The sequence below is a fragment of the Boleophthalmus pectinirostris genome, unplaced genomic scaffold, assembly GCF_026225935.1.
Source record: "Boleophthalmus pectinirostris isolate CB_2022bp ecotype Guang Dong unplaced genomic scaffold, ASM2622593v1 HiC_scaffold_3, whole genome shotgun sequence".
Classification (NCBI taxonomy): Eukaryota; Metazoa; Chordata; class Actinopteri; order Gobiiformes; family Gobiidae; genus Boleophthalmus; species Boleophthalmus pectinirostris.
Genome location: NW_026571299.1, coordinates 33,394,003 through 33,408,995, shown reverse-complemented (window position 1 = coordinate 33,408,995; position 14,993 = coordinate 33,394,003). Strand labels below are relative to the sequence as shown.

Below are 14,993 nucleotides of genomic sequence, written 5' to 3'. Positions count from 1 at the left end.
TTGTATTCATTTTATTATATTTATTTATTTTTTAGGATTTCCAGTGTTTCTTCAGTAGGAGCCCTCTGCATCAGAGGTCAGCTATGGCTGCCAAGGTCTGTTCTGTGGGCTCCTGGTGGAGGGTTGGTGTTTGGGCTTCATCTCCCCTGGACCCTGTGGTGCTTCCTGGTGGTGGTGAACATCCCTCTGCTCCTGGTGTAGACAGCTCCTCTGATGGTGCTTTCTCAACTGGTTCGCCTGTATTCAGCCTCACATTTTACTATGAGCGGTTTTATGTATTTTAGCATGTTATTGTGTGTGTGTGTGTGTGTGTGAGTGTGTTTCTGCGGGTGTGTGTGTGTGTGGGGTGTGTGTGTGTGTCTGGGGTGTTTGGTTATGTGGGGTCGGGCAGGTGTGGGGGTTGGGTAAGTGGGTTTTAGGATGGAAATGTGGGATTGTTTTTAATCACTGTAAAGCAATTTGTGTCACATTTTTGTATGAAAAGCACTTTATAAATAAAGTTTGATTGATTGAGTTTGATTGATCTTCATTGAGAGAAGCAGATAGTAGACCCTCCACTAGAAAAGTTACAGTGTAAATCTTCTTCCAACTCAAAGATAACCTTGAGAAACTAAAAGAAAATAATGAGACTTAAAACTAAGGATTGACTTATAAAGGTCAAGTCAAAGCTGTCAAAATGATGTGCTTTTTTGGCCATGTCAAAAAGCACATCATTTATGTATGAATTATCCTTCTTTGTGTACGCAGTGTGAATGAGCCCGATTACAAATTAACCTGAAAAATAAAAGGCCTATAGAATCACAATCCTTTCATCTAAAGTTACTACAGAGAGTGGCAGAGCTATTAGTCCTGAGTCTAAAAATACCTGTGTGTTTTAATGTGTACGCACACCTGCACCTGCTCCTGATACAGAGTGACAGTCCAACAATAAACTTAGAAAAACCGGATCAATCATATGGAGATGTGACATTACCATCACCCGAAGAGTCCCAGCTGTGACTGCATCAAAGTCAGACCCCACTTTAGACGGCAAACTCCACACAGGGGAGCCGCCATTTTGAAGTTTTGTAATGAGCAGCTTCTTTTAAATAAAGTTTGCTTGCCAAATTTGACAGACCTCTACACAGAGATTCTCATTATATTGCAATATATTTTGCATTGCCTCTTTGAGTGGAACGTTGGATTTGAGTAGAAGGTCATTTAGAGAGTAAATGTACTGAATGGCACTGCAATCAATCACTACTAACCATTATGACGATAGCTGTTAGGTAAAGTTAAAGGACCCATATTACCCTATTTTCTGATTTATTATTCTGAGCTATAATAGTATAATAATAATTACAATATAATGTATTATTCTGAGTTATAATGATGTTTCCTCATCACAGACATACCTAGGGTTGTGTTTTGTTTCGTTCACTCAAGTTTAACACCCAGACCCTGAATATTTAGGTGTTCTTTTCTCAAAAGCTGACTTAAAGCTCACAAGAATCAATTCTGTGTAATATAGGACTTTTAAAGTATACTTGGATTTGATCCACAGAACACTGAGAGAACAGGCTCATATAGCATTCCCACAGCAAACAAATATATACATATAATACTTGTGCTACTACCTATGTAACTACTTGACTACTTGCATTGATAACTAAGCTCTACAATGATATTTCTCCTACATTTTATGTTTTACAATATTATCAAAAATATAGTTTGAACTTGAGTAAAAGTGCATCAATATTCATCGCAATATTTATATATTGATTTGCCTGGAATATTCCTCTGGCATTAAACTTCCTCTATCTACTTCTGGATGACACCATAGGGTCTAGTAGTTACAGGTCAGATCTGTGGAGAGGCAAAAAAGGTGCGCCTTTAACATTCACATTTGAGTGTTAAACCTCAGTTGTCAGATCTATGTGGGGCTCCTATGGTTTGGATACATAGTGATTGATGAGAGCAGAGCGTCAGAGCAGACACACTGTTTGACGTTAATAAGAAGTGGATCCATATGAAACATGACAGTTAGAGCTGACAAGTAAACACAAGCATATGGCCCCCAGACTCATTATATCAGACTCAATGCTTCTGACAGCAAACATTTCCTACTTAAAGCCACATCTATTGTTGTTTAATGTATATTTTGCTAATCTTGTGGGGCAATATGTGGAATGAGGAACAATTATTACCTCACTTAAATTAAAATAGACCACAATCATTCAACTTGCGATATCAGAAAGGTCAGACATTTGCAGTTGTTAGAAGTTGTTCTTTCATTTTTTGTACACATTAACATAAACTCCCAAGTCATTCCACCACAGATACCATGAGGCACAGTGAAGAAGCATGGCTGCCATTCTGTGCCAATTCTACCACAAATCCCATTGAAATATTCATTCAAGTAAGCAAGAGCTACGCTATTTGCACAAGGATACAACAACCTCAATGCCAGTAACAGGGTTCAAACCGGCAACCCTTTATCAACTTCAAAAATAAGTTATTCATGAGGTTACCTTTTCAAACCAAAGATAGAAAAAGCATACATGAAGCAAGAATGAACGTCTCATAATACTGGTAATATACTATATAAATATACAACATGTAGAGCATTACAAAAACTGGGACTAAACTGGGACTTAACCCTGAACTTTACCTGGTCTAAACTGGTACTGAAGCAACTAGAACAGACCAAACTGAGAGTATATTTCTGAACAGAAATAAGAAGTAAGAAGTATAAGAAACATTGAGGTACTTTTGCGTTTTGCTTTATTCCTTTCTCTTCTCAGTGGCTGCATGGCCTTTTCTGACCTTTCTGATTGGACTTGGCTGTTAGCTACAAGTTTGCAGCCCTGCGGACATGCATCTGCGCTCCGCTATCCTTTTATCTAATCACTCTGAGTGAATAGCAAAAGCATCCTCTAATTTCCTAATGCCATGCTTTGCGAATACTTTGTTAAATTTTTACTAAAATCAAGCCACTTTTGAGGAACAATAGAAAAACACTTAACATTCATCCTCAAGCCTCAATGTGGCTAGACTTTCTGTGCCCTCAAGCAAACAAATGTTCCATCATCTGTCCATTAAATCTATGTAAATGTCAAATTTATTATTGTCCAAAACCAGCCACCGTACCATACAATGCGCAAATGTCTGTGGTTTGTTAACTCCCATGATACTTCCTGATTTGCATTTAGGACAGCATTGGAAAAAGGGGAGAGGAGGTGAAAAGATTGGGCCAATCGATGGTCAGACAAGGCAAATATCAGGATGGGCCACAGGGCAGCAGTCTAAAGTTTGTGGAAAGACACAAATCCTTCAGTGATGACGAGAGGAGCATGGCAAACTGTCATGGGCGGCTCTGAAAAGGGCTCAGCTCATGGGACAGTCTGGCAGGTATTCAGCATATGTGGAAAGTATCACAATTATAACTTCTTCTGACCACAAGAGGTGCCAGGATCAATGTTTAGCCAATTAATTGTGATTATAACCGACAGAATTTTCAGAATCAACAACAACTGAAATAATTTAATCCTAAAACATGGAAATAGAAAATGGCTAATGCTTAAAAGTGCAATGTGTAACTTTTCTGACTAACCATGCTTATACTAAAACTGTATCAACATGAGCTTTTTGTTACACTTCTATTAAATGCCCAATATTCTGCAATTTTCTGATCTATGTTATAATATTGTTTCCTCATCAAAAGCGTACTTAGAGTTGTGTTTTGTTTCATTCATAGATGTTAAACAAATCCTGCATATTCTGGCTGTGGTGTTCCCTCAAACAGAAAGCACTCTGTTCCACCTTGTGACATGGTAATAAAGGAAAAGCTCTGCTGTGTTTTTAAACTCCATACACCTTCACTAGAATCATTTGGATCATTTCAGCCCTGGAATTGCCATTCTCGACTGAACTAAAGGTAAAACAGAGCATTTGAGCTTTGGAGATATAGAGAGACTAATAATAAAGGATTGAATGAAACAAAACGCATGTGAATGAAACAAAACACAACTCCAGGTATGTTTTTGAAGAAGTAACAACATTCTAACATAGCTAAAATCTCACAAGAGTTGATTTTGCATATATAAGACCTTTAGTGATTTGTATTCACTTGTGTGGATGGGTTTCAAAATACACAGTGCACAAACCAGGTTACTGATCTTGCAACATTAAAATTATAGAGTAAATGCATGAAAACAATGAAACAATAGTAATCAGTTATTTTATACATTTAATCATGGATGATGTTTTGGGGAGTTGTACAACAACAAACAATCCATCATTCACCTCCACTGTTGTCGGGGTCTAATCCCAGTCCAACCTGTGCTGCAGTTCTCACAAAAATATTTTCATCTCTACAGATCCAGAAAGATGGATACGTACTTTTAATGTAAAATAAAGATATAGGAGCTGAATTTTCCCACATTCTGATTCAACTTTTTAAATGCCAGAGCTTGACACCACTGGGGATCCTCACATCCCCTCCTGCCCTGAAATCTGAGAAACCACAGCTGTATTCAAAACTACACTGCCTTTATAAAACCAAAGAAGCACCAATGGGCTTTATGTGCTCAGAGCAAATGTATACTGGAAACAGCTGTGAATGCAAAATCAATGTTTTTACTTAAAAGTGTAAACACGGCTACAGGATTTAAAACCTCTCGTGGCTTGAGACAGGAACACTATTCTCTTGAGCTCCTTCTTTGGCTGCTCATTTTGTGTGCAGTATAAAACAAAAACAACAAACATTAAAAATGATACTGATAATTTCTGCTATACAAACAAAATGCATGGTCCATACTACTGAGTTATGGATTTAAGATGCTGGATATATATCTATATCTATATCTATATCTATCTATCTATCTATATCTATCTATCTATCTATCTATCTATTATATCTATATATATATATATATATATATATATATATATATATATATATATATATATATATATATATATATACACTACAGTGGTTTGGTGGGCTGTACATTCTGTCTCAGTTTGACAATTCTTATCTTAACATTTTCTGCACTTTCATTTTTTCAGATTGATTGTACATTTCACATTTGACTTTTTGAAATAACTTACTTACAGTGATACTAATACTGTTTTTAGTGTTAAAAGTTGTAGTACAAATATCACCAGTAGTAGCATAGTAGTAGTAGAAATTGCATGGTATCATTAAGGCTGCAAAATCACAATCAAATCTGAATTGCAAAGGCTACAATTATTTGGATAATACAATATCCTCTGCAAAGAACAAAATACCCTGTATTTTAAAAGAAAAATCTTGTTGTATCTGTACTTTTGACCTTTACAAAACTAGTCAGAAATTAATCTGATTCTTGTAGTAGTTTATTAGATTTTTCAGACTTCACTCAATGTGAAAAGAATCCAACTTTCTGAACATACAGTACTTGAAAATGTTATTGCTATTGCAATACAGATGCATTTTCCCCCAAAATTGTGCAGCCCTCAACATTATCAAATATATCAGAGCTATGTCATTGGCCTTTGTAGTATTAAGCAGAAGGAGAGATATTCAGGTATCTTACTACTTACTACTTGCGTTGAACTACTTTGTAATATATATTTACCACTAATCGCATACTACCTGTGACTTTTGCTTGCATAAAGATGACTTTTCCCTCTGTTTCTACCATCTGACTTGCTAATTAGCTTTTGGTGCTAATTAGCAGTTGAACAGGTGTATGTTTACTAGACCAGCTTTATGTTGACAATGCTAAATGATATGAATATTTGTGTTTCTTGCACCGCTCCTTTGGATAACTTTTTTCAGATCCTTCAGAAACAATTTTTCTCATTTTTCAGGTATGATTTTTGATTGCGATCAAATAGAAAAATCTTGTTGTACATGTATTTTAGACCTCTACAAACCTGCTCTGAAATTCATGGGATTCTTGAATTGGTTTATTGGTTTATATTTCAATCTTCACTCAAATTGTAATGCTCCGGGAGCAGTTAACAATGTGCACTCTGAACATAATCCTTAACATATACTGGAAAATGACAATTGTAATACAGATCATGTCTAACCATGTCATTTGCCTATGTAGTATGTACTTCATAAGTAGCGAAGCACTTTGTAATATATATTCACAACTAATCGTACACAGAGTGTGACTTGTACTTGCATAAACACAACATTTCCCTCTGTTTCTACCATCTGACTGGCTGATTGGCTTTTGCTGTTAATTAGCAGTTGAACAGGTGTACATCTACTAGAGCATGCAACTCTCAAATCTCAAATCTGCACAACATTTCCATACCAAAAACCAACATAAATCCATAAACATAACTCAAAATCCGTATGTTTTGTGGTGGAAGAGCTTGCTGGCCTGTTCCCTGCTCGGAGGTGACCTCTCTGGGGCTAAGTGCTGCTGGAGTGGAGCCAGGACCATAGCAGGTTTAGGCAGATGGCAGAGGCAGCAGACAGGCACCAAAGCCCACATCTCCTCCAGCTCTGAGAGGGAAACCTGTGGAGCTAACACCTGCTCTGGAGCACTGCATAATTAAAGTAAATCCACTATCGCCGTTTATCACGCAGACTCACTTTCCCAGGATCCCCTGAGCTCTGTAGCTATACTCAGTCTGATCATTCACCATCAAGAGCTGAAAATTGTGCTCTCTTGTCTTGCTGGTTTATTTATTGACTCACGGGTGAAAAATTATCAAAACATCTGCAAATGAATCCAACTGAATGAAACGCGCTTTTGTCTTGAGAGTTTTAACACATTAGCATAGTAAAAGCTTACAACAGAATTCATATAGTATCCAACAGGTGTAAACCAGGCGTATAACAGAATGGAAGCATAACTTAAAGGGTACTATGTAACTTTACTCGTTGAGGGTCCACTACCTGTTTGTTCTCATGCAGAATGGCATTTAACTTATCACCACTAGCTCTAGTTTTACATAATACAGAATGAAGTTATGAAGTTCTAAATTCCAGATAACTAAAAAAGACAAGTTAAATACTACCACTACCAGTAAATCCCTATGTACCAGTACCACAGCTTGAGAAACACTACTACGTAAACAGCTTCTATCTATTCCTATACAACACCTACATGCTTGTTTCTTCAGTAGTCTAAATTGCACAAAAACATTGCAAAGGAAAATGTGATACATTTGTAGCACCTTTGAGCCATGATGAATCCTGCATCATCACTGTATAGTTGAGTCACCAGTTTATATTCCACCAAACCAAAGAAGATATTTTTCACTAAACTTTGGCCTGTTCAATCTTTGCACGCCTCTGCACTTCACTGCGTGGTCATGGGTGTATCAAACGTTAATACACACTACTCATTGTGAGCCTCAAGAACATCAAGAACACATTTTACCAAAGTCCCACGTGTAAAACAAACCCAAATGTGGGGTTTAAGCACTTCTGCAAAAAATACTGAATACATAAAGTATGTTTTTTTACTGATAGCTGATAGCTGTTTATTTATAAGTGGAGAGTTCGTCACCTGCTTGTCTCATGGAGAACAGATGTTTTTGTATTGCCCAAAATTGTATACTTCCATAGAAACAACAGTTGACTCCACCAGACAATGTTACAGGCCTGATCTGTGGAGAGGTGACACTGTTACCAGAAATAATGCTTTGTTTGTTTTACAAGATACTTTGGAGCAATAAAAACACCTTCATGGTGACAGATGCCCCATTCCAGAGAATTTACACATTGTACCTTTAACAATATACTGTATGATCAGAGCCAAATCAGATATGTTTTAAAATGAGATAAAATAACTTAAGACAGAACTGTATTGATATCAAAATGGAGCTTTGGACTTATTTTTGACACACAATTGTAATATAAATGTGCATGAATATGTGTATGAATATATAAATCAAAACAAGCACAAAGATGTTTACAAAGAATAAATAATCATAAACAAAGGAATGGTTCAAAAACATACATCATTTTCATTCCAAACCACAGATCCTTACCTTGATGTATTGCGTTAGTTGTGGGTAAACTCTTCTGACTCCCAGGACGATGGAGAGACACGTCCGATGGGGAAAAGACGTAGTCACCACATGTGTAACTTCTGGAAAGGAGAAGACGCTGAATCCAGATGTTTCATATTTCTGTAGAAGATCCTCTGGGATTTTGTTTTCTCCTTCACTCACAATGCTCCCGACAGCACAGCGACAGCTGGGCCCCGGCACCTGCACAACAAGTGGAGATGAATGAGAGGTTTATAACTGCCAATCACAAAATATTGAAAGATTAAGTAAGGACATAGTGGGACTTTTTGTCATGCTGTATGCTTTCCTGTCTAATGATGTTTGTATTTCTTACCTTATTGCCTTATATTTATATCTAACCTGACATATGACAAGCTTCTCAAATCTGTAGTCAAATCTGCAGTCATTTAATTCCCAGCACAAGCTACTCCTGGAGCTACAGCTGCCCTGGGTGAGACTGGCAAGTTTGCACCATTAGGCCCCTCGAACAGCACCAATCACTCATTACATTCATGAAGAAAAGTGAGTCTTGCCCAAGGACACATTGGCTGATATTGTCCTACTGTTTGTCAAGCTGGTGCTCAAGTTGTGAGAAACTAATTACTCTGTTTGCTTTACAAAAACCCACAACCCCAGATATAAATTAACAAAAAGACAGTTATTATAAACCATTACATTGATAGGGTAATTTTGGTATTTGCAGCAAAACTTGAACAATGTAGACATTCTGACAATGTTTATCTATAAAATAATGTCAAGGTAGTGTCGTGCTCTCTACCTGCTTCTAATTTTCAATAACTTTCACATCAACATCCTGCATTGACTATAATATTATGGCAGTTAACTTCTCATTAGTGATATTCCCTTAGCATTTCAGATATGATCCTAGCAGGTTTTAAATGTCTACTATATTTGCTCCATTTAAGAGGAAATCCACTCATTAATTGTGCCTCTAATTGGAACATTTGGCAGCGCTGCCATTATTCCTGCTTCCTCCATCCTGTACAGCCCAGTGCCCATTAAAACCGGGAATGGGAAGACACTCTTTTACAAATGAATACTTCGGGGACATTGGAGACACTCTCCCCACTGTGCTGAGCTGAGCACCAAGCTTTCTTCATGTAATAAATGAGACAGAGCAGCCCAATTTGTTCCTTCAAACATAAATGCATGCTTCAAAAACAGTTCAACTATTTTATTTAAATATTTTTCAAACTATAACAAATTGTAGTTGTAGCGTTAAAATGTGCTGAGTGAGTGCTATACTATCAGTCTATTTGCACGATAAAACATACATTAAAGATGCATTGTGTAACTTTTCTGTTGGATGGTTCGCCACCTTATAATGTTTCACAGTATGGCATTAAACGTATGTCTCAGGAAACAATATAGTGGCTAGCAGATAAATAAAACAGGAAAAGCTGAATGATCTTGTCATTTCAAGTACATCTGGGGAAGTTTTGACACATGGGGATATTTTGGGGTGTTTTTGGCCATTCACAGCCGGGTGTCAAAGCCTGCTATAGATTTATTAATCATCACAGAGTCCAAGCAGAGACCGCTGAACAAAGCAACAGCCCAAAAGCATAGCCCATGTCTCCACAATCTCTTCACCATCTTTGTTTTGCTTTCCTCTGCGCTCTTCAAGGCACCACTGTATTGCCTTTTGAAGTCCCCCTTGGCTCACAAAGAGGTGAAAGAACCTAATTTTGAGTCAAAAATAAAGTCCTATAGCGCAACTTTGTCATGAAAACTGTGGTGAAGAATGTTAAACTGCCTTTCTAGCCAAAAAAGTAAATCTGCCATAACTCTATAAAACCACTGACAGGTGAAGTGAATAATGGAGCTTCATTGTACACAAGGGTGGGATGTAGTTAGTGGAAAGTACACAATTTTGTCCTCAAAGTGACAGTAACAAAACCAAGGGACAGGTTTAAGGGATTTCAGCATAACTACAAAGCTCTATATTTCTTTCTTGTAGTGGTCAGTGGTCCAAAGAAGCTAAGTGATGAATAGGGCTACAACTAAGGATTATTTCATATTAGTATTATTTAGTAATATTTCGATAATCAGTGATTAAAAAAATAAAAAATAAAAGGTTAATGTATAATCATTGAAAGCTGAATTTTTTTTATTTTTTATGAATGCCTTTATATGTATTATAAAAAGAAAAAAAACATATTATTATAAATAAATGTGTGTGTTTAAGAGATCTGTGTAGTCCAGATAACAATAATGATTATTAACACTCAGTTATGATTATTTTAATAGATGACTTTTTGCCACAATTATTTAGATTAATTGTTGGAGCTCTAGTGGTGGTCAACATGGCCACATTTCTTATTCTAAACAATCACCAATATCCTCATTTACAGAGCCACAAAGGAGTATATTAAATCTGATATAATGTTAAATTTACCCTTTGTGTTTACAGTGAGTAATAAGCCTGTGCAGTTGTTCTGGCACTTCACTTTAACAGTCTCAGGTTTCAATCACTGCATTGTTTACAGTTATGGCTCCAACAGGTCCTTTCACGTAGAAAAATTAGTTGTAATCAAAAACCAAACTCAACTAAACCTTCATGAAAGTATAATGAAATGTTCTTTTATCAATATTTGTATGTGATTAAGGGAATAAAAATATTTTTGCTAAATCAGCAAATGCCAGATTGATATTGAGTGTAACTTAAAATATTGTAAGGTCAACACTGCATCACATTAGATGCCTTCTGATAATTCAATGAAAAGTTTCATATCGGTGGTGTAGTTTGGTGATTAATGATTCTGTTTATTCATGTTATTCACAATAAAATTACATAATGCAGTAAAAAAAGAACTAAAAATTGTAATTTTAATTGTAAGAAGTTTTCAAGACAGCATATTTTCTATGAGGCTGTTTATGTCACATTAACTCACATTAACAGAATGCTTGATTTCATATATATATATATATATATATATATATATATATATATATATATATATATATATATATATATATATATATATATATATATAGATATAGAGAGAGAGAGAGAGAGAGAGAGAGAGAGAGAGAGAGAGAGAGAGAGAGAGAGAGATAGATAGATATAGATAGATATATAGATATATATTATTATTATTTTATTTATTTTTTTATTTTTTTATGGAATGCCTAGAAAAAAGTATACAACTTTAGCAGCAATATTTTACAAATGTCCCTCAGCATCACTTTGGTCTCCCATAATATGTGGATCCTATAAATATAAATTTGTGAAAATACTTAAAATCATAGGCTTTGGTGGAAAGAAAAAGAAAGCCTTGCCTCCCTGAAGATGTTGACTTGTCAGCATGTCTCAGCATGGAGGTAAACTGTGACCCCGCTGCTGCATGGGGCTGTGACAGGAGGAGACCGACCAAAAAGACAACCCACCTCTGCAGCCCACCTAAAACCCACCAACCACTATCTGAGACTGGAGCTGCTGTGAGAGGAAGAGAGAAAGAAACTTCAGGAGGTGGAGGAGGAGCAGTGGGGCCCAATGGGTCAGAGAATCCCTTCACTTTGAAACCACACGCAGACATTTGGAGAAGTGTTTTTGCTCTTTGAGAAAAACAAAGAGAGACAAAGAGAGCTCTAGCCACGTATCCATGGCAACCAACTCAGGACCAAGTCAAGTCTTCATTGAGGTCTTTTGTTTCTGCAGAGGAAGTAGTTATGGGGGGAAAAGTGAAGAAGAGGTGAACATAAAGTAAGATTTAACAACTTATTTCAGCAAAAAGACTACTTTACATGCCTGACATGAGAGTAAGTAACTAATCGCACAGCAATACATTTTAGAATTTATGACCAAAAATGTAATGTTGAATAATACGTTATGATGCAATATGGTGAGGTTATGAAATTAGGATGAAACTAGTTTAGGAAAAAAAAACAAAAAAAACCCCACAAGAATTAGATCACAATTACATTTTTATCACCATATCAAACTGCCCCTAGGACTGTAGACTTAAAGCAAAAGAAATTTATTTTCACAAGAGTTTCCCCTACTGCACTAATGGACAGTGTTTTGAATAGCAGCTACTTTAGTCTGACCATGCTCGCTTTATGGGAACTCTTAACACTCAAGCAACTCAATGGCATCCTGAGGCCCAACAGTAATGATCTGAGATCATTACACCAATTACTTTAACTTAGATCACACTTGGCTGTGACCACTCACTGGGCTAAAACCAATCCTGGGTCTAATTACAGACTGGGAAAAGATGAGTGAAACAAAGGAGTTTTCCTGTGAAACAGGGAAATGTCCAGTGATAATTTCTGATACACTCAATCAGATAATTTTTGATTCAGTCTTGGGTTGAGTGTTTGGAATCCATCTACATACAATACATATGTGAGGGTATGGGAATGATGAGATTATGAGGCCATGTTAGAACTGTCACAATAATTACTATAATATTAATTTAAATTTAAATTCAAATTAAATTAAATTTCAATCTGTGACAAATTTCGGCTAAATGTTTTTGAACCCTTTCTTTTAATAATTTAAATAAAATATTAATATTTGAGATGTTGAGGGTGAAATAGTTAACAAATCCATAACAAGCTATTTATTGCAGTTTGTTTTATTTACAATATGCTTTCTTTAAAAAAAAGGTTTACAGAGATTATGATCCTTCATCCTCAAGTATCACACTGTGACATGTTCTTCAATAAAGTAATATTTCTGTAGCAATATATCACACTTCACTTTTGAAATTATCAAATTATTAATGTTGTGACAAAAATTAAGGAATCAAAGCCAAGTTACATCATGATATTTTATATATATACAATATTATTCACTGTATTGACCACCAGTTTATGGCCCTCGATTGCCCATCTCCTTTGTCTGTGTTTTGATATGAAAAAAGTTACATAGAACACAGAGTTGAGGGATGCTTTTTTTTTTTTTTTTTACCTGACAAGACCCATAAAAGGTGATATGCCTTCTGGGGATGGAAAAAAAAAATGCATCTCTGATCTCTGAAATATTTTCTTGATAACTCTTTTAATCAAATTAGAAACCCTCACGTCAAAACATTGCTTTACTGCCATCTAGTGGTTAATAAGCAGAATAACATGACTTCGTTCACAATGAAACCATGAGTTCCAAAAATTACATGTTGGCATGAGTTTATGGTGTTTACCTTTTTAGGATCGTCATAAAACACTCCAATGCATGGCAGCGTTGGCCCAATACTCTGGGATTCCTTGAAAACATGGCCGCAATTCTTGTATGGTCCTTGAATAAACTTATAAACAATGGTGATCTTCTTTATTGGAGGGGATCCCGTTAATACTACGACTTCTGAAAGCAGTCCCGAGTAAATCAAGAAACTAGCAATTATAAAAACACTAAATACGAAGCCAATGGCACACAGATACAGCCAGTCTGGCATTGTAAGCTACCACTATTTCCTACCTCGTTGATTTTTGAACACCGTGTACTTTTGTTTTGATGCATTTGTCGCTAAATCGATTATTATATGGTTTTGATTGTTGATTATAACGCAAAAAATGCAGTATTAGGTCAAACTATGTTACATTAATCCATATTAAGCATGAAAAATAAGTAGTTAAGACTTTATTAAAGAACTTCCTGGAATGTACCATTTTAGCCGGGCAACGTGGTGGCTCAAGTCGCCAAGAAAACTTTTGGTCACATTTTTGTTTTTTTATTTTAGGTTCGGTTATTGCTTTTACCCCAAAATATATAAAAACACCTAATTTAATTACATTTAAGCCGTGGGGATTGTGTAGCATTCAAACATGTTTATTGTTGTAAATAAATACCTAATACGTATCTCAAATGGTTACGTCCAAGTTTATCAAGACGGGCATATTTTATTGACCCGCCCATTCAAGGTAGAAGACTGAGAGTTTAAAAGTTATTTAGTTCTTTTGTGAGTTTTCTTTCAGTATTAGTAAGTTTTCAGTAATGGCGGGTGCTGTGAAGAGATTTTATGATATTACAGCAAAATTGCTGTCTGGAGAAACCTTTGGCTTTCTCTGCACTAAAAGGAAAAGCGGTCCTGATTGAAAATGTGGCGTCTCTTTGAGGAACAACAACCAGGGACTACACTCAGATGAACGAGCTCCACTCCCGCTACGGCCCGAAGGGACTTGTTATTCTGGGTGTACCCTGTAATCAGTTTGGACACCAGGTAGGCTCTAATAAAGTTGTTTTGTTGTATCCGAATATCTTCAAAATTAAGCAGTCAGCTATTTTCCTTTCTCAGGGTTGCAAAATCTACTGTGCAATATGCTAATTTATTAAATATGTCAGCATTCAAAAGAAAATAAAATGTATCAAAGCAGAGCAGTAAACAAGATGTGCACAAGGATTATGTGTAATTATGCTGAGTCACTGTGAACCTGTATTTCTAACCACTTGATTGTGGTATGCACCAGTTTATGTGAATGTGTTTAATACATGGTAACATACTTGTTTATAAAAATTTGTATTTATATAGAGTGTTGGGATAGTTTTGTTCTTGAGAACTTTTTTGATAATAATATGGATCATATGCTGTTATCAGGCTGAAAAATCCTGTTGTCAATTGATGTACTCAAAATGTGTTATGTTTTTGTAGGAGAACTGCAAGAATGATGAAATATTGAGATCTCTGAAGTATGTCCGTCCAGGAAATGGTTTTGAGCCAAACTTCCAGCTTCTTGAGAAGGTGGATGTGAATGGTAAAGATGCCCATCCCTTGTTTGTCTATCTGAAAGAAAAGCTTCCTTTTCCGTCTGATGACCCTATGGCTCTCATGAATGACCCCAAGTCCATCATCTGGAGTCCCGTCAGAAGGAATGATGTATCCTGGAATTTTGAGAAGTTTCTTGTTGGTCCTGATGGTGAACCTTACAAACGCTACAGCCGCAACTTCCTCACTATTGACACTGAGGCTGACATTCAAGAGCTACTTAAAAGGGTCCAATAGTTTTCTTGTTATCTGTGTTTAAAC

The 14,993-nt window shown here is 36.2% G+C and overlaps 2 protein-coding genes across 2 annotated transcripts in view; one reads left to right on the top strand and one right to left on the bottom strand.

Annotated features, from left to right (window-relative positions):
• The window catches only part of LOC110168747 (testis-expressed protein 264 homolog), a 37,117-nt gene extending 23,502 nt beyond the window's left edge, over positions 1-13,615 (bottom strand). Inside the window, exons 1-2 of the mRNA XM_020934235.2 lie at positions 13,173-13,615; positions 7,984-8,205 (exon numbers count right to left, since the gene is read on the bottom strand). Of these exons, the coding sequence (XP_020789894.2) occupies positions 7,984-8,205; positions 13,173-13,424 (474 nt within the window). The 5' untranslated portion in view covers positions 13,425-13,615. The remainder of the gene's footprint in view (positions 1-7,983; positions 8,206-13,172) is intronic.
• A 333-nt stretch (positions 13,616-13,948) lies between these two features.
• Positions 13,949-14,987, top strand: gpx1a (glutathione peroxidase 1a). The gene is given in 3 exon segments (XM_020934025.2): positions 13,949-14,020; positions 14,022-14,189; positions 14,619-14,987. Coding segments are annotated over 3 exon segments (576 nt in total). The 5' UTR covers positions 13,949-13,963; the 3' UTR covers positions 14,970-14,987.
• Positions 14,988-14,993: the final 6 nt, after the last annotated feature.